Source organism: Nylanderia fulva, unplaced genomic scaffold (assembly GCF_048542155.1).
Source record: "Nylanderia fulva isolate GAGA-0341 unplaced genomic scaffold, ASM4854215v1 Scaffold20, whole genome shotgun sequence".
NCBI lineage: Eukaryota > Metazoa > Arthropoda > Insecta > Hymenoptera > Formicidae > Nylanderia > Nylanderia fulva.
In genome coordinates, this window is record NW_028190264.1 from 1,224,930 (window position 1) to 1,248,165 (window position 23,236).

At 25.8% G+C, this 23,236-nt stretch overlaps 6 protein-coding genes across 13 annotated transcripts in view; 5 read left to right on the plus strand and 1 right to left on the minus strand.

Moving 5' to 3' along the window:
* The window catches only part of LOC114944100 (non-structural maintenance of chromosomes element 3 homolog), a 66,292-nt gene extending 43,122 nt beyond the window's left edge, over positions 1–23,170 (minus strand). For 2 of the 6 annotated variants that reach the window (XM_085482275.1, XM_029319854.2), the window contains exon 1: positions 23,101–23,170. The gene's annotated coding sequence lies outside the window, so the exon portion shown is untranslated. Of the gene's footprint in view, positions 1–7,805; positions 7,939–17,242; positions 17,393–23,100 lie in introns of those variants that run through there. The other 4 variants (XM_029319855.2, XM_029319852.2, XM_085482274.1 and 1 more) reach the window with 2 other exon arrangements.
* Positions 749–3,740, plus strand: LOC114944105 (uncharacterized). 3 transcript variants are annotated; one of them, XM_085482267.1, is made up of 9 exons: positions 749–1,078; positions 1,340–1,459; positions 1,743–1,894; positions 2,047–2,253; positions 2,329–2,439; positions 2,512–2,602; positions 2,982–3,118; positions 3,327–3,459; positions 3,560–3,740. In XM_085482267.1, exons 1-9 carry the CDS (start codon positions 866–868, stop codon positions 3,614–3,616), a joined length of 1,221 nt encoding a protein of 406 aa, XP_085338393.1. In that variant the 5' UTR covers positions 749–865; the 3' UTR covers positions 3,617–3,740. The 3 variants fall into 3 exon arrangements, with proteins under 3 accessions (XP_085338393.1, XP_085338394.1, XP_085338395.1); XM_085482268.1 differs by having other exon boundaries at positions 869–1,078; positions 1,743–1,905; positions 2,049–2,253; XM_085482269.1 differs by having other exon boundaries at positions 869–1,078; positions 1,743–1,858; positions 2,005–2,253.
* LOC114944106 (uncharacterized) lies at positions 4,455–7,360 on the plus strand. Its single transcript, XM_029319861.2, has 9 exons — positions 4,455–4,714; positions 4,976–5,095; positions 5,374–5,491; positions 5,633–5,882; positions 5,959–6,069; positions 6,142–6,232; positions 6,600–6,736; positions 6,947–7,079; positions 7,180–7,360. The coding sequence occupies exons 1-9, from the start codon at positions 4,502–4,504 to the stop codon at positions 7,234–7,236; spliced, it is 1,230 nt and encodes a 409-aa protein (XP_029175694.2). The 5' UTR covers positions 4,455–4,501; the 3' UTR covers positions 7,237–7,360.
* LOC114944098 (uncharacterized) lies at positions 9,099–12,129 on the plus strand. The gene is made up of 8 exons (XM_085482410.1): positions 9,099–9,242; positions 10,008–10,125; positions 10,267–10,531; positions 10,608–10,718; positions 10,791–10,881; positions 11,524–11,660; positions 11,833–11,965; positions 12,073–12,129. The coding sequence occupies exons 1-8, from the start codon at positions 9,099–9,101 to the stop codon at positions 12,127–12,129; spliced, it is 1,056 nt and encodes a 351-aa protein (XP_085338536.1).
* On the plus strand, positions 13,605–16,658 carry LOC114944099 (uncharacterized). The gene is made up of 9 exons (XM_029319851.2): positions 13,605–13,766; positions 14,070–14,189; positions 14,815–14,932; positions 15,064–15,322; positions 15,400–15,510; positions 15,584–15,674; positions 16,015–16,151; positions 16,341–16,473; positions 16,580–16,658. The coding sequence occupies exons 1-9, from the start codon at positions 13,620–13,622 to the stop codon at positions 16,634–16,636; spliced, it is 1,173 nt and encodes a 390-aa protein (XP_029175684.2). The 5' UTR covers positions 13,605–13,619; the 3' UTR covers positions 16,637–16,658.
* Positions 19,120–22,640, plus strand: LOC114944107 (uncharacterized). The gene is made up of 11 exons (XM_029319862.2): positions 19,120–19,280; positions 19,554–19,673; positions 19,784–19,901; positions 20,276–20,537; positions 21,113–21,229; positions 21,297–21,387; positions 21,701–21,843; positions 21,953–22,085; positions 22,169–22,269; positions 22,343–22,415; positions 22,577–22,640. The coding sequence occupies exons 1-9, from the start codon at positions 19,137–19,139 to the stop codon at positions 22,220–22,222; spliced, it is 1,182 nt and encodes a 393-aa protein (XP_029175695.1). The 5' UTR covers positions 19,120–19,136; the 3' UTR covers positions 22,223–22,269; positions 22,343–22,415; positions 22,577–22,640.
* Positions 23,171–23,236: the final 66 nt, after the last annotated feature.

Genomic DNA, 23,236 nt, shown 5'->3' on the forward strand with positions numbered 1-23,236 from the left:
ATTATAATACTTTAAAACAAAAGAAAATATTTTAAACTCGTTACAATTGCCTTCGAGATTAAATTGTAACATGATTATTACTCTAGAAGAAAAAACAATATTTATATTTAATACAAAAATTAATATTATATTTAAACAGTTAGAAAAACAAAATTTGTGTATTTCTCAAAAATTATTTGTGCGTAATAATGTCAATCGATTTTCAGAAATAACTGACTATTGCTTTGACTAATGCTCTATGGTATGCTTATAAAAAAATTTATACTTTTATATTGCAAAAAAAGCAGAATTTGATTCAAATGAAATTGCGCACGATTGTTTTTACCATTAAAAAATGTTTTACTACAGTATTATCGTATATCACATAAGCCAGAATTTTTCCTCTTCGATAGCAAATGGTGTACGTTAAAAAATTGAAAGTTAAAATTGCTAATTAGAGTTATTAATAGTAAAATTAAGAACAAGAATTTAAACATAAAGGACACAGTAAAATAACGAAGAATAACACGCTATACTGGTTTTAATTTAGAAAATGCTGACACGCTGATATTGAGCATAATTTAAACGACTATTTCTTAGCAATGTCCGCGAAAGAATGCAATAGATGCAATATCAAAGCAATATTAGAGATTGCGACTGCGCAACTTTTCTATAGCAAAGTCCTCTCAATAATACTTTTCTCGAATGTCAATCGTTTATTCATGAACTTCCATAAGAAAATTTCTTAAATTACGTAACTGCCTAATTTGCCATCCAATTTCAAATATAGTTATAATATACATTATTCAATTTTCCATTTATCGAATTAGTAAGATTACTGTACAATTTACACCATGAGAAAAGTCATGCATGAAGCGATTGATAAATGGAAGAGGGGGATAGAAAATTGTCATTTATTATTTGTTCGTCAACTTGTGTCGACGATCAAGGAGAGATGATCTGTATCGAGACTCAACATTTTAAGATCAACCGAATTCTATTGCTTCTCATTGGCCTATGGCCTTATCAGCGAACGTTCCTAATTGAACTTCAATTAATTACATTTCTTGGTATCCTGACGACTTTTATCATATTTCAGGTACGTCTATGTATCAATTATTATAATTGATTACAAAGTCGTGCATATTATAAACTGACGTATAAAAATCAATATATTATTATTTTAATTTTGTTATACGAAATTATATGTCATATGTAATTATATGAAATTATTAATTACATACCTTTTTTGCTAAATCATTGCACGTAAAAATAAACAGACAATTAAGAATTTATAGCTTAGTAATCGAATAAATAAATGTAGTTCTTACAGTTTGATTAATAAAATTATTACTTGCAGTTTACAACATTTATAACATCAGAATATACTATGAACCTTATGTATAAGGTTGTGTCTAATACATTCTTTTTTCTTACTTTTTTAATCAAATACAATTCGTTCTGGATTAATGCTGATATTGTAAGAATATAAATTATTGAACATCATTGATAAATGTAATTTTAAATGCAATATATATGGGTTTCCGTATTTGTTGTTTCTGTTCAATATAGCTTATTTTTCTTTACATTTCGTTTACTTTCTTTAATCATTACTTATTATTGTAAATATTATAATGTACTGAATAAACAAAAATATAATGTAGACAATTTAGTTTAAACTCGATCAAGAAAGAATACGGAAGCTCAGTTATAATTATTTTCTAATGTTGCAAAAATGTTATATAATAATATTAACATCATAGTTAAGGAGTTCAATGAAGCAACTTCAAGAAGTGTATGATGAGATAAAAGACAAAAATGAAATCGCTATCGTACAAAAGTACGGAAGCAAAGCGAACCGTATTACGATTCAACTTATATGTAAGATATGCAATGTTTCTCCACTTTTCTATGTGTTTTACATTTCAATATCTTTTTATATTTTAAAAATTAAATTGCAATTATAAACACAAATTTTTAAATGACAATTTATTTATATAATTATTTTGAAACCTTTTTTAGCACTTGGATTATTCTCTCTATCTGTTGTAACTTTGTCAGAATTAGGGGCCAGTACATTTATCACATTGTTACAAATCAATCTCTATCATTCCATATTGTGACAGAATATTTTATTGATCAAGAAAAATATTCCTATTTAATTATGTTGCATATTGAGGCAGCATATTGGATAGGAGCAACAGCAATGATAGCAACAGGAACTACGCTCATAACATATTTGCAACTTACTTGTGCAATGTTTAGTATCGCCTGGTAAGTAAAAAGACAAAAATAGATACATCAATTTAAAGGTCATTCTTATCGGCAAATATATAATTATATTTACAGTTATCGTATCGAGCAGGCAATTAGAATTTTACAAAAGGGTAACTTTGAAAATGAGAGAAAGAGTTGTGAAGAGATAATTCGTGCAGTAAACATTCATTGCAAGGCTATGAAGTTTGTATTATTATTATCTTTAATAATAAATATTTAACGCGCATAATAATATATACTTTCTTGTATTTGAAGGCTTTGCAATTTTTTAATATCCAATTTTGTGGGATCGTTCTTTTTTTTGATAGCAGCTGGTTTAGTTTGTCTGAGTTGTAATCTTCTACAGGTAATTTTCGTTATGTTATTGAAAGATCAGTGCGCCAATTTGAAAAATTTAAATTAGTCATTCAATTGGCAGATAGTTAGAGAAAGAGAGAGAGAGAGAGAAATAAAAAAATTATTTTCTAGAAATGTAATAATTAAAAAACCCTAAAAAATTATTTGTATACTTATCTTCTTTTCTTATATATATATATATAGCCTTCTTTGAAAATTATTTTAATTAGCTTACAATGGCTTATATAATTAAAAAACATTGCAATTATATAAGCTACACTATAAAAAGTGACACATTTGACACAACATAAATCTGATACATTTTAAAGTACGCATGTTGTGTACATTAAGTCGATGATGAACCATATAACGTGTCTCATAATTTTCAGATTGTGTTATTTTATGATAACATTGAACAACTATTACATTCTCTAATTATGATAATAATTCATTATGTATATTTGTTTCTATCCAATTATATTGCACAAGATATTACGGATCATAATGAATATGTATTTGTTACTGTGTAAGGAAAAATTCAACTTTATGTATAGACGTATTTGTTTTATAGATACGCATAATGAGTCTATATTGAAGATTCCTTTTTATACTAAATCTACTTTGAAAAAAAAAAATGTTTGTGTATGTTTGTTCTGTGTGTAAAGTTGAATGTGATGAAAAATTTATTTATAAATTTCATTCAAAACTGATTTCTTTAATTTACTGTTTCGTAGGTATAATGTTCATTGGTACAGGGCTCCGATACGTGTACAGAGAATGATACTTTTTCTATTGCAAAAGGGCACTAAAAGTTTTAATCTGGTTCTCGGTGGAATATTTGTAGCGTCCCTGAAAAGTGCGGCTTCGGTAAGAAATATATGCAAATATAGCGTCCATACGGAACGTATTGTGATTTCAATAACAAATAATAATTAAACTAAAGAAAAGAAAACGCATTTTATTACAGCTGATGAGCACTTCCATATCATACTTCACCGTTCTTTATTCTACCCGACAAGATTAAAAGTACGAACAATTACAAATTATAAAACTTTAAAACGAAGGAAAATATTTTAAACTCGTTACAATTGCCTTCGAGATTAAATTGTAACATGATTATTACTCTAGAAGAAAAAGCAATATTTATATTCAATACAAAAATTAATATTATATTTAAACAGTTAGAAAAACAAAATTTGTGTATTTCTCAAAAATTATTTGTGCGTAATAATGTCAATCGATTTTCAGAAATAACTGACTATTGCTTTGACTAATGCTCTATGGTATGCTTATAAAAAAATTTATACTTTTATATTGCAAAAAAAGCAGAATTTGATTCAAATTAAATTGCGCACGATTGTTTTTACCATTAAAAAATGTTTTACTACAGTATTATCGTATATCACATAAGCCAGAATTTTTCTTCTTCGATAGCAAATGGTGTACGTTAAAAAATTGAAAGTTAAAATTGCTAATTAGAGTTATTAATAGTAAAATTAAGAACAAGAATTTAAACATAAAGGACACAGTAAAATAACGAAGAATAACACGCTATACTGGTTTTAATTTAGAAAATGCTGACACGCTGATATTGAGCATAATTTAAACGACTATTTCTTAGCAATGTCCGCGAAAGAATAAAATAGATGCAATATCAAAGCAATATTAAAGATTGCGACTGTGCAACTTTTCTATAGCAAAGTCCTCTCAATAATACTTTTCTCGAATGTCAATCGTTTATTCATGAACTTCCATAAGAAAATTTCTTAAATTACGTAACTGCCTAATTTGCCATCCAATTTCAAATATAGTTATAATATACATTATTCAATTTTCCATTTATCGAATTAATAAGATTACTGTACAATTTACACCATGAGAAAAAAGTCATGCATGAAGCGATCGATAAATGGAAGAGGGGGATAGAAAATTGTCATTTATTATTTGTTCGTCAACTTGTGTCGACGATCAAGAAGAGATGATCTGTATCGAGACTCAACATTTTAAGATCAACCGAATTCTATTGCTTCTCATTGGCCTATGGCCTTATCAGCGAACGTTCCTAGTTGAACTTCAATTAATTACACTTCTTGGTATCCTGACGACTTTTATCATATTTCAGGTACGTCTATGTATCAATTATTATAATTGATTACAAAGTCGTGCATATTATAAACTGACGTATAAAAATCAATATATTATTATTTTAATTTTGTTATACGAAATTATATGTCATATGTAATTATATGAAATTATTAATTACATACCTTTTTTGCTAAATCATTGCACGTAAAAATAAACAGACAATTAAGAATTTATAGCTTAGTAATCGAATAAATAAATGTAGTTCTTACAGTTTGATTAATAAAATTATTACTTGCAGTTTACAACATTTATAACATCAGAATATACTATGAACCTTATGTATAAGGTTGTGTCTAATACATTCTTTTTTCTTACTTTTTTAATCAAATACAATTCGTTCTGGATTAATGCTGATATTGTAAGAATATAAATTATTGAACATCATTGATAAATGTAATTTTAATTGCAATATATATGGGTTTCCGTATTTGTTGTTTCTGTTCAATATAGCTTATTTTTCTTTACATTTCGTTTACTTTCTTTAATCATTACAATGTAAATATTATAATGTACTGAATAAACAAAAATATAATGTAGACAATTTAGTTTGAATTCGATCAAGAAAGAATACGGAAGCTCAGTTATAATTATTTTCTAATGTTGCAAAAATGTTATATAATAATATTAACATCATAGTTAAGGAGTTCAATGAAGCAACTTCAAGAAGTGTATGATGAGATAAAAGACAAAAATGAAATCGCTATCGTACAAAAGTACGGAAGCAAAGCGAACCGTATTACGATTCAACTTATATGTAAGATATGCAATGTTTCTCCACTTTCCTATGTGTTTTACATTTCAATATCTTTTTATATTTTAAAAATTAAATTGCAATTATAAACACAAATTTTTAAATGACAATTTATTTATATAATTATTTTGAAACCTTTTTTAGCACTTGGATTATTCTCTCTATCTGTTGTAACTTTGTCAGATTTGGGGCCATACATTTATAACATTGTTACAAATCAATCTTTACCATTCCATATTGTGACAGAATATTTTATTGATCAAGAAAAATATTCCTATTTAATTATGTTGCATATTGAGGCAGCATATTGGATAGGAGCAATAGCAATGATAGCAACAGGAACTACGCTCATAACATATTTGCAACTTACTTGTGCAATGTTTAGTATCGCCTGGTAAGTAAAAAGAACAAAAATAGATACATCAATTTAAAGGTCATTCTTATCGGCAAATATATAATTATATTTACAGTTATCGTATCGAGCAGGCAATTAGAATTTTACAAAAGGGTAACTTTGAAAATGAGAGAAAGAGTTGTGAAGAGATAATTCGTGCAGTAAACATTCATTGCAAGGCTATGAAGTTTGTATTATTATTATCTTTAATAATAAATATTTAACGCGCATAATAATATATACTTTCTTGTATTTAAAGGCTTTGCAATTTTTTAATATCCAATTTTGTGGGATCGTTCTTTTTTTTGACAGCAGCTGGTTTAGTTTGTCTGAGTTGTAATCTTCTACAGGTAATTTTCGTTATGTTATTGAAAGATTAATGCGCCAGTTTGTAAAATTTAAATTAGTCATTCAATTGGCAGATAGAGAGAGAGAGAGAGAGAAATAAAAAAATTATTTTCTAGAAATGTAATAATTAAAAAACCTTAAAAAATGATTTGTATACTTATCTTCTTTTCTTATATATATATAGCCTTCTTTGAAAATTATTTTAATTAGCTTACAATGGCTTATACAATTAAAAAACATTGCAATTATATAAGCTACACTATAAAAAGTGACACATTTGACACAACATAAATCTGATACATTTTAAAGTACCTATGTTGTGTACATTAAGTCGATGATGAATCATATAACATGTCTCATAATTTTCAGATTGTGTTACTTCATGATAACATTGAACAACTAATACAATCTCTAATTATGATAACTGTTCATTATGTATATTTGTTTCTATCCAATTATATTGCACAAGAAATTACGGATCATAATGAATATGTATTTGTTACTGTGTAAGGAAAAATTCAACTTTATGTATAGGCGTATTTGTTTTATAGATACGCATAATGAGTCTATATTGAAGGTTCCTTTTTATACTAAATCTACTTTGAAAAAAAAAAAAATGTTTGTGTATGTTTGTTCTGTGTGTAAAGTTGAATGTAATGAAAAATTTATTTATAAATTTCATTCAAAACTAATTTCTTTAATTTACTGTTTCGTAGGTATAATGTTCATTGGTACAGGGCTCCGATACGTGTACAGAGAATGATACTTTTTCTATTGCAAAAGGGCACTAAAAGTGTTAATCTGGTTCTCGGTGGAATATTTGTAGCGTCCCTGAAAAGTGCGGCTTCGGTAAGAAATATATGCAAATATAGCGTCCATACGGAACGTATTGTGATTTCAATAACAAATAATAATTAAACTAAAGAAAAGAAAACGCATTTTATTACAGCTGATGAGCACTTCCATATCATACTTCACCGTTCTTTATTCTACCCGACAAGATTAAAAGTACAAACAATTACAAATTATAATACTTTAAAACGAAGGAAAATATTTTAAACTCGTTACAATTGCCTTCGAGATTAAATTGTAACATGATTATTACTCTAGAAGAAAAAGCAATATTTATATTCAATACAAAAATTAATATTATATTTTAACAGTTAGAAAAACAAAATTTAACAATATCAACATTAAATGTACCTAATATAAATGTACAAAAGAATGGACATAATTTTAGAAAAATTATATTATATAATCTATGTGATACTGATTGTGAAAGCGCAAATAATAAATGTATTTTATTTTTAATATTATTAAATTTTATATATATTGTCTAGTCGTTTCAAGTCCAAAAATGCAATATATAATAATATCAATTAAAATACATATTTTCTAAATATGAAATTGAAAACTTAATATTAGGAAAAAATTATTTAAAAAGATACCCTTTTTCTCTCTCAACTATTTTATAAGCAAAAGCTTAGCTAATCAACAGGTAAAAATTTAAAAATGTTTGTAAAAATGTGCAAATATATATAAATGACGTATCTTCAATAAATATTTTACACTTACCAACTTTATAATTATTTGAATGTCACAACTATAGAAAGTTCTGAGTTACAGTTTACGATACTTTACACTTTTTTACGAGAGATTTTATAACTGATTTATCAATTCGTTAAAAGGATTTCAGACCTTCTTTCCACGAATGCTCGCAGAAGACTGACGTACATAAGTTTGTACTGCCAGAAAAACTCGATGGCGCTTGCGCAAACTTCGATCGGCAAATTGTTCCACGAGAAAAGAACACCTGTTGAATTTCTTTCAATGTCGGATCGATTGCAAACATGTTTTCTGCCCCAGTAATCTGTCTCAAGTTTACAATAATATTTTGTACGAACACACAAATGTTTATTATCAAATTAAATAGTTTATATTAACATTCCTCGTCAAAATAAAAAGATATATAAATGTTAATCGAAAGAAAGTAATAAGCGAACCATCCCTAATTTTTCGCAATCAAACGCATCTCAATATCGTAGAGTGATTTATATCAAGATTTAATTTTATATCAATACTTAATACTTTTAAACTCAATAGAATTTTCCAATAGTCAATACTGATTAGTCCTCTCAGCAATAAAAACTCCTCCAATTTTAGGTAATCTTGAATCTTGATATTTTGACATGCTTTATTTCAGGCACATTAATATCTTAATCAAAATACGTAATACATTATACATTATTTATCGTTATTAATCGTTATTAAAATTTAATTTTTTTTGTAGCAAAAAATGTAAATTTGAAAATTGAAGAAGTTATTCGAGTTGTTAGAGAATATAAAATTAAGAGCACGAATTTAAACAAAAAGTAGATACACAGTAAAATAAGATTCGATTTGATAAAAATAACACTTTCTGCTAGTATTAATTTAAAAAGTGCTGACCTACTGATATTGAACACATATTGTTAGTGTTTCTTAGCAGTGTCTGCAATAGAATGAAAAATGCAACACGAAAAGTAACTATTGCGTCTGCGCTACTTTTCTACAGAAAAATTTCCCTCATGAATACCTTTCTTTGAGAAAATACCTTCTGTTAACTTGCTTTCCATGTAAAATCGATCACTTATTCATAAACTTCCATCTACGATAATTTTATAAATTGCCTATAATTTACCATCCAATTTTAAATATAGTTGCTATACATACAACTTCTAATTTATCGAATTAGAAAGATTACAGTAAAATTTACACAACGAGAAAAAAGTCATGTATAAAACGACGATCAATAAATGGAAAAGAAGGGATCAGTGAAGTTTAGATTATTACTTTTTACGTCAAACTTGTGTCGACAGTCGAGGAGAGATGATCTGTCTAGAGACTCAATATTTGAACATTAATCGAATTCTATTGCTGCTCCTTGGCTTGTGGCCTTATCAACGATCACTTCTAACTAAAGTTCAATTAATTTTATTTGTTGGTATTGTGACGACATTTACCATATGTCAGGTTCGCAATTTTAATTATAATTTATTATCGCTCATATAAATACTGATCTATAAAAAGCATTATATATATATATGTATATATATATATATATATATATATATATATATATATATTACTTTAATTATGTCGCTCGATTTAAATATTATTATATTTTATAATAAAATAATGTGATGTTATAGTTACATAAATTTATTAATTCCTATATCTCATTTGCAAAATTATTGTACATAGAAGATTAAAAGAGAATTGAGAATTTAAACAGATATAATACACTGAATAAATATACAAATAAATATTACTTTTACGATAAAATTAATATTTGCAGTTTACAACATTGATAACATCGGAATGTACTCTAGATTTTATCTTCAAGGTTTTATCTTCTGCATTTTTCTGCAGTTGTCTTCTAATTAAGTACAATTCGTTTTGGATTAACGCTGATGTTGTAAGAATATAAATTATTAAAAATCATTGATAAATGTATTTTTAAATGCAATATATGGGTTTCCGTATTTGTTACGCGATTGATATAGTATATAATTGTAGTTATTATATAGTTATTTCTTAACAATATTGTTTACTTTTTATTTTTTAATCGTTATAATATAAGTTTTATAATAAACAGAGTAAAAATGTGTGTGTATATATATATATGTATAAATAAAAGATATAGTTGGAATCCGATCATAAAAATACGGAGACTAAATTATAATAATTTTCGAATTTAGTAAAATAAAATGTCATACATTATTGTCAATATGATAGTTAAGGAGTTCGCTGAAGCAACTTCAAGATGTGTATAATGAGATAAATGATGAAAATGAAATTGCTATCATACAAAAATACGGAAACAAAGCGAAAACTATTACGATTCTACTTTTAAGTAAGATAAATTTTCTTGAACCGCTTATATGCATAATTCCAGTATTTATTCATTCTTATTTAAATAAATAAATTGCAATGGTAAAAAAACTTAAATAATGTATATATGTTTTAATTTATGATTATTTTAAAATCTTTTTAGCACTTGGAATGTTCTGTGTACTTATATTTATTTTGCTACAAATGTGGCCGTACATTCATGACATTGTTCTCACAAACAAATCTCTATCAGTCTATCATTCGGTCTATTTTGAGATTGAACTTTTTATAGACAAAGAAAAATATTTCTATATATTTATGCTGCTTTATTACTCAGCATCTTGCGTAGGGGCACTTGCAATTATAGGGACTGGAACTATGCTCATAACATATTTTCAACATACTTGTGCAATGTTTAGTATCGCCTCGTAAGTAAAAAGAACAAAAATAGATACAGCAATTTAAATGATATTCTTATACACAAATATATAATTATATTTACAGTTATCGTATCGAGCAGGCAATTAGTATTTTACAAAAGAATAACTTGAAAAATGAGAGAAAGAGTTGTGAAGAGATCATTCGTGCAGTAAACATTCATTGCAAGGCTATGGCGTTTGTATTATTATTATCTTTAATAATAAATATTTAACGCGCATAATAATATATACTTTCTTGTATTTGAAGGCTTTGCCATTTTTTAATGTCCAATTTTGTGGGATCGTACTTTTTATTGATAATGGCCGGCATGATTAGTCTGAGTTCTAATCTTCTTCGGGTAAATTTCGTCAAATTTTGGAACGAGTCGTGAGTTTGGAACGAGTCACTTTGTAAAATTAAATTTAGTCAACAAATCGGCATAGCTATAGAGAAATAATAAAATTGTTTTCTACCGATATATCGATAAAAGATGTATGAAATTATTTCCTTGCTTATGTTCTCTTACACAAGCATAAGTTGTATCTACACTTGATATACGCATGCTTCTTAGAAAATAATGTAAAATTTTGTAATTATACACGCTATATATAATAAGCGACGAATTATACAATATAGATGTTATTTTGTGACATATTTTACAGTATGCATGCAAGTGAGCGTAAGAATCTGATTATAACTAATATATATGTATGTGTAATAGAATAGAATAGAATAGAAACTTATTCTGAACTTTCTCCCTAACCATGTATCCTGGTGTCCTTTTATCTACCCCTAGCGTCCATCTTAGATATCTTTCCTCTAAACTTTCCATCCCTTTTCTTTTCTTCCACCCTCATATTTCTACTCCGTAACTTAAAACTGTTCACACTAACTTGTCAAATAACCAGAACCTTCTCCCCCAATCTTTCTCACTTCCTCCATTTTTTTCCCTTTCCATTTCCATTCCATGTATGTATAATATATACCTCATAATTTTCAGATTGTATCGCTCAACAATAACATGGAGCAGCTTGTAATATCTATAATTCTAGTAATTATTCTTTACGTGTATTTGTTTGTATCCAATCATGTTGGGCAAGAAATTATGGATCACAATGACTATGTGTTTGTCACTGTGTAAGAAAAATTTACACTTTACTTATGATTGTATTTATCTTGTAGATACATAAGTCAAAATTAAAAATTTCGAATATCATTAATAATGTAGTTTGAAAGAAACAAATATGTTAATGTACATTATTTACAAATTTGAAGAAATAAAAATTTTTTTCCATTTATTATTTTCTAGGTATAATGTCAATTGGTACATGGCGCCATTACATATACAGAGAATGATACTTTTTCTATTGCAAAGAGGGACTAAAAGTTTTAATCTGAATCTCGGTGGAATATTTGTACCGTCCATGAAAAGTGCGGCCTCGGTAAGAAAAAATGCAAATATATCACACAATATATATAATACAATGCACTACAATTTCTTTGATAACATATAAGTGAACAAAATGAAAGAAGACACGTTTCATTACAGCTGACGAGCACTTCCATATCGTACTTCACTGTTCTTTACTCTACCCGGCAAAATTAAAAATATGATCAAATTATTATAAATAATTATTTTACGCCTGTAGACAGATTATTAATCACAAAGAACAAAATCTCTATTTAATAAAAATAAGTAGTATTACACATTTAAAAGTTAGTAAAAACTTAGATAAAAACTATAAAATTTAACCTGCACATTTTTAACAACATTACATGTAGTATAAATATGTAAAAAATGTGATTTAGAAAATTTTAGAAAAATTATATAAAATATAAGCTAGAATTCTTATAAGTAGTATATTTTATTTACAAAAGCGTAATTAATAAATGAATTTAATAATGTTATAATTATATATATATATATATATATATACATTGCTTAGTTGTTTAAAGTCTAAAAAAGAGTAGTCAATAATAACATCAATATAATAATATTAATTAAAATTTATATTTTTCAAATTTAAAAATTGAAAATTCAATATTAGCAATAAACTATTCAAATAGAATAATATATTAATTATTTTGTGGACAAGTAGACAAGAGCTCAACTAATCAGTGGATAGAAATATAAAAATGTTTGTAAAAATGTGTGCAAATGTGCATAAAACAATAGTTTTTTCAATAATAATTTTATATTTACAAATAAATTTATAACTAATACGTCGATATTTTAAATAGACCGACTACTATATATATGTCTCTGTAGGATTGACTGTAATTTATGACTGCATGCACTAGAATGAAGGGCGTCAAATTACATCTCTGCGATGCATATGTGCGGTTTGCTATCAATAAAAAGTGTTTCATGGAGTTCTTTTCTATGGGAAATAAACATATGTATATATATCCGGTAGGGCGTCGAAATCGATTACTTAATTATATACAATTCTTCGCGAAGGGAAAAATGTGGATTTCCAAGTATTTCGATCTCTGGTGGTACATGAACACTTTAAACAATTTAAAAAGAAATTTTAAGGAAAATAAATATTTAAGTTCCTGTTTTTTATAGCAAATATGTAAATTAATAAAAAATTAAAAAATTATGTTTGAGTTGTTAGAGAAAATAAAATATTAAGAATATAAGAATTTAAACAAATACATAATAAAATAGCTTTTGCTAAAAAAAAAACAACAAGTTTTGCTGGTACTAAGTTCAAATATATTGACATGAGCTGATATTGAGCACAACTTACAATTAGACGAGTGTTTCTTAGCAGTGTCTGTAATAGAATGAAAAATACAACACGAAAAGTAACTATTGCGACTGCGCGACTTTTCTACAGAAAAATTCATGAATACCTTTCTGTAAGAAAATAGCTTCTATTAACTTACTGTTATGTAATTGCCCAATTTCCCAATAAATAGTTACGGTACATTATTCAATTTTTCGTTTATTGAATTAGAATGATTACTGTAAAATTTACACCATGAGAGAAAATTCATGCATAAAATGATCAATGACTCGGAAAGAAGGAGAGAATAAGTGAATTTACGTTTATTACTTTTCAAAGTTGCGTCGACAGTCACGGAGAGATGACCTCTCTCGATCTGTCTAAACATTTTAGCACCAATCGAATTTTATTGCTTCTCATTGGCGTGTGGCCTTATGAGCGATCGTTTTTAATTGAATTTCAATTCATTTTACTTTATAGTATTATCACGACTTTTATTGTATTTCAGGTATGTTCGCATTTTAATTATATTTATTACGAGATCGTGCGTATTATGTGTACTGACATATAAAAATCAATACAAAATTATTTTGTCGAATGATTTAATTATCATTATATTTCATAATACAATGATTTTTTGTATTAACTGTCACGTTAATGATTGTATACAATTGTTAATTATTTTATTCGATAAATTATTTTACGTAAAAGATTAATGGAAAATAAAGCATTTATAGAATGTTAATCGAATAATGTACAAATAAATAAGGTGATTCGTAAAATATGATTAATAAAATTATTTTCTTTCCAGTTTACAACATTTATAACATCGGAACACACTTTCGACTTTATCTGTAAAGTTTTATCTTCTGCATTCTTTTTTATTACTTTTTTAATCAAATACAATTCGTTTTGGATTAACGCTGATGTTGTAAGAGTATAAATTATTATTAAGCATTACTGATAAATGCATTTTTGAATGTAATATACGTATATGGGTTTCCATATTTGTTTTTCGCAATTAATATAGTTTATTTGGTTACAAATTCAGGTGAAAAAAACGATAAATAATAAGAGGTACAAAAATATAAGACGCAACAAATTTGTTTTTAAAATCTACTTAATTTAATTTCAATGTTTCGGCCTTTCCTTCAAACCAATTTAGGTACATATTTTTTTTATTAATTGATCTATCAAGGATACTCCAAAAAAAGAATCGAAACATTCAAATTAAATTAAAGAAAATTTAGAAATAAGTTTGTTGCACCTAATTTCTACACCTGTCTTTTATCATTTTATCACTTATCTGAATTTGTATTTATAAATCGGAGACTTTGTTATATTATATAGTTTACTTTTTTATACATATTACCCTTATTTATTTGTTAATTATTATTACAATGTAAATATTACATATAGATTAAAGTAAAATATAAAATACCTCTATAAAATAGTTTAGCAAACCCTATTAAAAAAGAATACGGAAACCCAATTATAATAATTTCCGAATGTTGTAAAAAAAATATATATATTATACAATATTGTCAATATAATAGTTGAGGAGTACGATGAAACAGTTTCTAGACATATGTAATGAGATAAAAGACGAAAATGAAATCACCATCATAAAAAAATACGGAAGTAAAGCAAAACGTTTTACGATTATAATTATATGTAAGATAAAGTTTTTCAATCTTCCTATATTTACGTTCCAATAAGTATATTTTTTTTATTCAAATAAATAATTGGCACTTTCAAGAAAATATAAATATCGATTAATTTATACATTAAATATTCTTTTCTAGTACTTGGATTAAGCTATCAATTTGGTTTTATTTTGCTGCAACTTTGGCCGCACATTTACTACATTATCGCCACAAACATATCTCGACCACGTTCAACACATATTTTGACAGAATATTTTATTGATCAAGAAAAATATTCTTATTTAATTATGTTGCATACTAACGCAGCATCTTGCATAGGAGCATTAGCAATGGCATCGACAGGAGCTCTGCTCATAACATATCTTCAGCATACTTGTGCAATGTTTAGTATCGCTTGGTAAGTAAAAAGAGCAAAAATAGGTTCAATTTAAATTATATATTTTTCGACAAAAAATATAGCAACAAAATTTACAGCTACCGTATCGAGCAGGCAATTCGTATCGTACAAAAGGGCGGTATCAAAAATGAGCAAAAGTGTTGTCAAAATATAATTGGCGCTGTAAACATTCATTGCGAGGCTATGAAGTTCGTATTATTATTATCTTCAATAATAAGTAATGAACGCACCTAAAAATATATACTTTCTCATATTTTAAAGGCTTAGCCATTTCTTAATATCCAATTTTGTGGGATCTTTCTTTTCCTTGATAGCAGCTGGCTTATTTTGCCTGAGCTGTAATCTTCTTCAAGTAAAGTTCATCAAATTTTTAAACTAGTCGTTCCGCTACTTTGTAATATTAGTTAAGAAATCCGCATAGATAAAGGGAAATAACAAAAATTTTTTAGCAATTCTATCAATTAAAACATTATTTGCATGTTTATCTTCTCAAGTATAAATTTTATATACACAAGATAGATGCACGCTTTTTTTGAAAATTATGTAAAACTTCTAATTATACTACACAATAAATAATGGCATATTACTTAACATAGATTTTAAATCTACTGACATATTTTATACTATGCATAGAATAATGTTAATATGTAAAAAGCAAACAATAACTACGTAATGTGTCTCATAATTTTCAGATTGTGTCAGTTAACAATAGCATTGAACAAATTTTATTATCTCTATTTATGGTATCTGTCCATTACACATACTTGTTTCTATCCAATCATATTGCGCAAGAAATTACGGACCACAATGAATATTTGTTTATCACTGTGTAAGGAAAATTTTAACTTCACTTATGACTGTATTTGTTTAGCAAATATGTATTATATAAGTTTATATATATTAAATGTTCTTCATTTAAATTTCAAGTGGATATGTTTTGAAAGAAACAAATAATATTTGTAGATGTAATAATAAAAAAATTACTTACAAATTTTAAAAAATAAGAATTTTTTTCTAGATATAATGTCAATTGGTACAAGGCTCCAATACGTGTACAGAAAATGATACTTTTTCTACTGCAAAAGGGCACTAAAAGTTTCAATCTGGTTCTCGGTGGAATATTTGTAGCGTCCATGAAAAGTGCGGCTTCGGTGAGAAATATATACAAATATGTCGCACATATAAAACGTATCGTAATTTCCTTAATAATAAATAATAACCACTGAATAGAACAAAAGAAAACACGTTTCATTACAGCTGCTGAGCACTTCCATATCATACTTCACCGTTCTTTATTCTGTCCGACAAGATTAAAAGTATATGTATATGAACAATTACAAATTATTTTAAGACAAAGGAAAATATTTTTTAACTTCGTAACAACTGTCTTCGAGATTTAATTGTAGCATAATTATTACCCTCGAAAAAAAAAAAAAAATTATTATACAATAAAATAAATTATTGTTATATTTGTTATATTGTTTATATTTTAATAATAAATATAAATAAAAATTTGACAATATCAATAATATAATATTAAAATATAATATTAATATAATATTAAAATATAGTATGAATGTATAAAAAGTGACATAATTTTAGAAAAATTATATATAATATAAAATAAAGTTTTCATAATTATAGTATATTTTGTTTGTAAAAGCGCAATTAATAAATATATATATTATTTTTAATATTATTTAATTATATTATATGTAGTTATTTCATAAGTTTAAAGAAGAACAGACTAATATATTCAATTAAAATTTATATATTTTTTGAAATTAATGCTTCTCTCTATCTTTCTTTCTCTCAACTATTGTGTGAACAAAAGTTCAGCTAATTTAATGCATGGAAATATAAAAATGTGCAAATGTATACATAAAATGATGGTTTGTTCAATAAAAATTTTATATTTACCAATCAATATTTATAATTCTTTAAACTTCACTGTTGTAGACAGCTCTCAGTTACACTTTACGGTATTCGTACTTTTCTCGCGAGACATTTTATAATTAGTTTATCAATTCGTTAAACGGAGCTGCTTCTCAATAACTAAACTTACTCCACGAATGCGCGCGGAAGACTGAGGTACGTAAAATTCTAGTGCTTGAAAAGCTCGATATAGCGCTTGCGCGAACATCGATCGACAAATTGTTTCAAGAGAAAAGAACACCTGTTGAATTACGTCGGATCGATAGCACAAATATGTTTTTCCTAGGAAACGGGTCTAAATTTAACGACGTTTTGTACAAGCAAACACCAAAATTAAACAACTTTATTTTTATATTTCTGATAAAAGATTTAAAATTAAAATTAATATTTAAAAAGATTGAAATTTTTAATTGAAACAGGAGAATTAGTAAACTCTCTCATTAACACAATCAAATGGGTTTCAATATTCACGAAGCAGTAATTTGTTTCAAGATTTAATATTTTTTAATATTTTATATCAAAATTAAACATTTTATTTCCAATAATCACATTGGCTTAATAGCTCTCTCGGCAATCAAAACTCTCGTCTGATTTCAGGTAATCAATCTTGGTACTTTTACAAGTTTTATTAAGTATATTCCAGATACTTTCACATTTTAATTTTTAAAATTTATTGATTGCAAATCTCTCATACAGATATTCTCTACAGCACTATTTTCGTCCTTTTATATCTTTTTCTTTTCTTTCATAATGTAAATTAATTCTTAATGTATTTATTCAGATACATCTGAATAAATATATTTTTAGAATGTGACAATTCAATTTTTTTAAATTAAAAATAATGTTCAATATTATTATCGATGTTTTAAATACACACATATATATATAACATTTCTTGATAATTCCTATAGTTATATTAAAATTATACAAAATTTCAGAAATAATGCAAGGATCCGTTTTTATTGGATGCATTATAAGATAGAAATTGACTAAATACAAATCGCTTATAATTTATTTTTTACAAAGTAAAATATGTGATATGTTAAGAAAAGTAAAATGTGTAATATTGAAAAATGTTGAATAAGTAAATGAATTAAGACATCACCGTATTGATATTAAATTTGTTTCCTAATTGTTGCATTATTTTGATTTCATAATCATTTCCCATAACAGATATCTATTTTATCTCTACATTAAGAAAATATGTCATAAAATATAGATATATATATATATATATATATATATATATCATACATTGTATATATCTTAAAAAATATAAGCAATATTTAATAAATTAAAACCTGAAATATGTATACAAAATTAAAGTTTATTATATTTAAAAAAATAGAGTCCACGATATATAAATATTTTAAAACCACAATCTAGATTGTGGTTTTAAAAAAATTAAGGAGCTGACTTAAAAATATTTTTATTATTATAAATATTTTAGTTTCATAGTTGATTTGCAAACACAGACCTGGCAGACTGACGTTCCTCTCCAAAGTCAAGTTACTCCTACGAGCGTATACATAAGAATGAAGCATGTTTACACCATGCGACTGGAAAAAATCGATTGCGCTTGCGCCGACTTCGATCGAAAAAAATACCTGATGATTGTGTCTCCGTATAACATACACATTTATTAAATTTCTATCTATGTAAAATAAATCGCTTAATCGCTTCACAAAAGTTATATGTTCTTCGGTCCCATAATATTTTGTGCAATTTTGTATTTTATTCTAAATTAGAGAATTTATGAAAGAGTTTCACTTTAAAAAAGCGATTCTCAAGAATACTTAATGAAAAGAAGGAAAAATAGGGACAGACGAATTTTTATTAACGTTTCCGCAGTCCAACATGTTTCTATGCTCGTCAAATAATGATCTGCATCAAGACTGAATATTTTAATCTCAATCGTATTCTCTTATTCGCAATCGGCTTATGGCCATATCAGAGATCAAAATTTGTTCGACTCTACACAATCTTGTGCTTTGGTATTTTGGTAAGCTTTGTTATATTACAGGTATGTATTTTTAATTTATTGTTATGGAGTATACATATTAAATATGTCATTACTAATTAAATCAAGCGCTAACTTTTATATGCAATTTTTTTATTTAATTATAATATATATATATTTAATTATATTTAAAATATGTTAATAATAAAGAATATATTGTATATGCAACTGTTATAGATAATTATAAAAGAATTTTATGATAATATATTATTCTTATTATTATACATTACAAAATGTTCTTTTCCAATTTTTTAAAAATAAATTGATTGATTATAGCTCACAGCGTTTGCAACTGTAAAATGCACTTTTGATTTAATCATAAAAGTTTTATGTGTCACAATATTCTTTACTATCACCGTAATTAAATACAACATGTTTTGGATTAATACTTATCGTGTAAGTTCAATTCCTTGTGTACTTTTACACAAATAAATATTTCTAATAACTAAGGTTTTTATGTATAACAATCATTTTCAATTTTTCCTAAATTTTTATTGTAATGATAGATGAAAAATTTATTGGAGCAACTACAATACATTTTTAATGAGTTAAAAGATGAAAACGAAATTGCTATCTTTATGAAATATGGAAATAACGCAAAACGTTGTACAGCTATAATTACATGTAAGACTTGTTAAATACCATATGAAAAGTGAAAAGTACATAAAAAATATGAAAAATAATCAGAAAATTTAGCAGATTTCAATCATGATATAAATTAATAATTTAAATAACTCTGCTTAATTATTTCGAGTAACTGTTATATAGCTTAAAAATATATTTAATATTTATCAGCTTTTTCCAGAATAAACAAATTAAAAAATTTGAGTGAAAAGTATGTTTACATAAATAAATGTATATTTTTATAATATATGTATATGTTTACTTTGAATTATCATCCTAAAAATATATCAAATTTTAAACATTCTGCAATAATCTTAAATAAAAAAAAATTAGGAAACAATTAAATATGTATAACTATTTCTAAATGTTTTTAGCGTTCACCATTTGCAGTATATTTATTGCGACTTTAATACCAGTTTGGCCACAAATTTTTGATATTGTTTTACACAAAAATGAATCTCAACCACATCCGACAATACAACTCGTGCCTCAGTATTTCAATCAAGAAAAATATTACTACTTAATTTTACTCCATACAAACGTAGTTATTTGTATAGGAGCAACTACGTTGGCAGCAACAGGAGCAATGCTTTTAGGATGTGTTATATGCGGATGTGGATTATTTCAAGTTGCGAGGTGAGAAAAAAATTTAAGAATAATTATAAAAATATAATTGTAAATCCTTTGTTTGGTTTTTTGAATACGTCGATACAATCAATTTTGTAAAAATTATGCAGAGTAAATAATAATTTATAAAGTAAATAATATTTCTTTGTATATAATTTCCGATTTTAAACACACATAAAACGACATTTTTTTATGACATCAAAAAGCTCTAATTTTTTCAGTAATGCAAAAGTTCACAATTTCCTTAAAATATATATATATATATATAATTAAAAATATTTAATTGGCACTTTTTCCATTAAGTCACTATTTATTTTAGAAGCTTCTGAAAAATTTTATTTTAAAGTTAATACAATTTTAATGCCATTGTAAAATAGAGCACAAAAAATATTAAAATTTTCCAATTTTTTATATGTATAAAACTAAATTATTACTCTGAATAAATATTAATTAAATTCTCTGTATCACACACACTCACACATGCAAAATATTAAAAACTGCTCTTGTTTAAAATACAAACAAAAAATACGAAAAGATGTTATTTTCCTTGTCTCATATATTTACAGAAAAATAATTATTTACAGTTATCGCATCGAACAAACAATGACCATTAAAATGCTCAAAAATGTTCATCTAAAAAATCAGACTATAATTTATAAGGAAATAATTTATGCTATCGAAATTCATCACAAGGCTATAAAGTTGGTATGCATGCGATAACAATTGAATAGTGATAAACATTGTAATCACATTTTATATCTTTTCAAGGTTTACCGAATTTTTCATGTCTACTATTAAAGATTCCTTTTTGTTTATAATAATAATTGCTGTAATTTCTTTAAGTCTGAATATTTTTGGAGTAAGTATTCTTGAGTTCTTAAAATTCTTTTTCTTTTACAATTAAAAAAAGACATATATAACATTGCATAATAAATAAAATTCAAAAAATTCGTAGATAATAAAAATACAATCAGAATATAATAAAAATAACTGCGATAATATTAAGAACATGCTAATTATAAAATTAAAAAATTATAAATTACAAGAAGAAAAACCTCAACATACGAATTGTTTTCTTTTATATTTCTCGGATATAATTTTTTGTAACATTATTATTCTATGTAAATTAAGTCAATTTTTTGTACATATGAAAAATAACAATTACACTTTAGATTTTTCGGGATGCAGCGCATGGAAATAAAGCAGGATTTTTATTACACGTATTAGGTTTATGTGTTCTTTTAGTATATATGTTTATAACTAACTATGCCGGACAAGAAATTACAAATCACAATAATTATGTATACTCCACTGTGTAAGATATAATTTTATATATTGTTCACACAATTGTATATATAATATATCGTAAATATTTCTTTCATTATTAATTTTTCATTATGTATCAAGAAATGATTATTTTATAGCTACAATAGTAAGTGGTACATAGCACCATTACACGCACAAAAGTTGATACTCTTTATGTTGCAAAGAGGCAATAAAGCTTTCCATTTGAATATCGGCGGACTGATTGTGGCATCCTTAGAGTGTTTCACCACGGTAAAAAATTACCCTGTATTATAAATTTCAGTGTACGATTTAATGTCCTTCCTAATAATGAAACGGACAAATTTTTTTTACAGTTACTGAAAACATCAATGTCCTACTTTACTGTTATGAATTCTATGCGGGAATAATGCAAAGATACGTTATCTGTAGATACAAGTTGGCTAAATATAAATCGGTTGTAATTTAATTGTTTGTAAAAATTTTATGTTATACGTAATATACATTTATTACATTTTATTATTTTATAGGTATAATGTTTGATGGGGTATATTGACGGCACCATTACACGCACAAAAATGATACTTTTCATTTAACAAAGAGGTAGTAAAATTTTCGATCTAAATATATCAAGTTTGCTTATAATGTCATTAGATTGTTTCACCATAGTAAAAATTACAGTGCATTTTAAACTGCAATATTTACATATTAATTAATATATTTCACACTGTAATATATAAGAAACATATATTTTATTATTACAGCTAACAAAAGCATCGATGTCTTATTTCACTGTTTTATATCCTATGTATCAATGATCATTGCAAAAAAATCATTCATAAAATGTTCTTCACATATGAAGAAATAAGTTATAATTCCAATAAATTTCGTATAACGTTTATATTACTGTATTTTATTGCCTGAATTTATAATAATTTATTTTCCGACAATCTTTCTGATTTTTATATGATATGTGTAATATATATATATATATATATATATATATATATATCGTACGATACGTGTGTTAAAAAAGTATAAGATAAAATAAAATATATAATTTAAAGTTAATTTGACAATTACACGAATGAATTAACTTATTATATAATTTCGAACAAATATATGTAATGTTATCAATTTTTGCTTAACAGCAATAAATAATATATGGCAAGAAACTTAATGTACAAAATTGTTGATAAATACAAAATAATATAAAATCATGCATGTTTTAAAAGCAACAATTATTAAGCTTGTTACATGAATATAGCAAATTCTAAATTCACGATACCTTATATTTTGCTGACGAGTTTTACAGTTCATTTAGCAGTCAAGCGGATCGTTCCTCTAGAAAGACAAACTTCTCTCACGAGCGCAAGAACAAGAATGAGGCATGTAAAACTGCATTACTTGAATAAAGGCGACTG

Bases quoted from the DNA above. Each gene is read 5' to 3' on its own strand.
- LOC114944105 (XM_085482267.1), top strand. From the start codon at position 866: ATGGAAGAGGGGGATAGAAAATTGTCATTTATTATTTGTTCGTCAACT. The intron at 2,254-2,328 runs GTAAGTAAAAAG...TTATATTTACAG, and splicing joins GCAATGTTTAGTATCGCCTG to TTATCGTATCGAGCAGGCAA. The intron at 2,603-2,981 runs GTAATTTTCGTT...CATAATTTTCAG, and splicing joins TGAGTTGTAATCTTCTACAG to ATTGTGTTATTTTATGATAA.
- LOC114944106 (XM_029319861.2), top strand. From the start codon at position 4,502: ATGGAAGAGGGGGATAGAAAATTGTCATTTATTATTTGTTCGTCAACT. The intron at 5,492-5,632 runs GTAAGATATGCA...AACCTTTTTTAG, and splicing joins TATTACGATTCAACTTATAT to CACTTGGATTATTCTCTCTA. The intron at 6,233-6,599 runs GTAATTTTCGTT...CATAATTTTCAG, and splicing joins TGAGTTGTAATCTTCTACAG to ATTGTGTTACTTCATGATAA.
- LOC114944098 (XM_085482410.1), top strand. From the start codon at position 9,099: ATGATCTGTCTAGAGACTCAATATTTGAACATTAATCGAATTCTATTG. The intron at 11,661-11,832 runs GTAAGAAAAATT...ATTATTTTCTAG, and splicing joins GACTATGTGTTTGTCACTGT to GTATAATGTCAATTGGTACA. The intron at 11,966-12,072 runs GTAAGAAAAAAT...GTTTCATTACAG, and splicing joins CCATGAAAAGTGCGGCCTCG to CTGACGAGCACTTCCATATC.
- LOC114944099 (XM_029319851.2), top strand. From the start codon at position 13,620: ATGACCTCTCTCGATCTGTCTAAACATTTTAGCACCAATCGAATTTTA. The intron at 14,933-15,063 runs GTAAGATAAAGT...ATTCTTTTCTAG, and splicing joins TTTTACGATTATAATTATAT to TACTTGGATTAAGCTATCAA. The intron at 15,511-15,583 runs GTTCGTATTATT...CATATTTTAAAG, and splicing joins ATTCATTGCGAGGCTATGAA to GCTTAGCCATTTCTTAATAT.
- LOC114944107 (XM_029319862.2), top strand. From the start codon at position 19,137: ATGATCTGCATCAAGACTGAATATTTTAATCTCAATCGTATTCTCTTA. The intron at 19,674-19,783 runs GTAAGTTCAATT...TTGTAATGATAG, and splicing joins TTTGGATTAATACTTATCGT to ATGAAAAATTTATTGGAGCA. The intron at 22,086-22,168 runs GTAAAAAATTAC...TTTTTTTTACAG, and splicing joins CCTTAGAGTGTTTCACCACG to TTACTGAAAACATCAATGTC.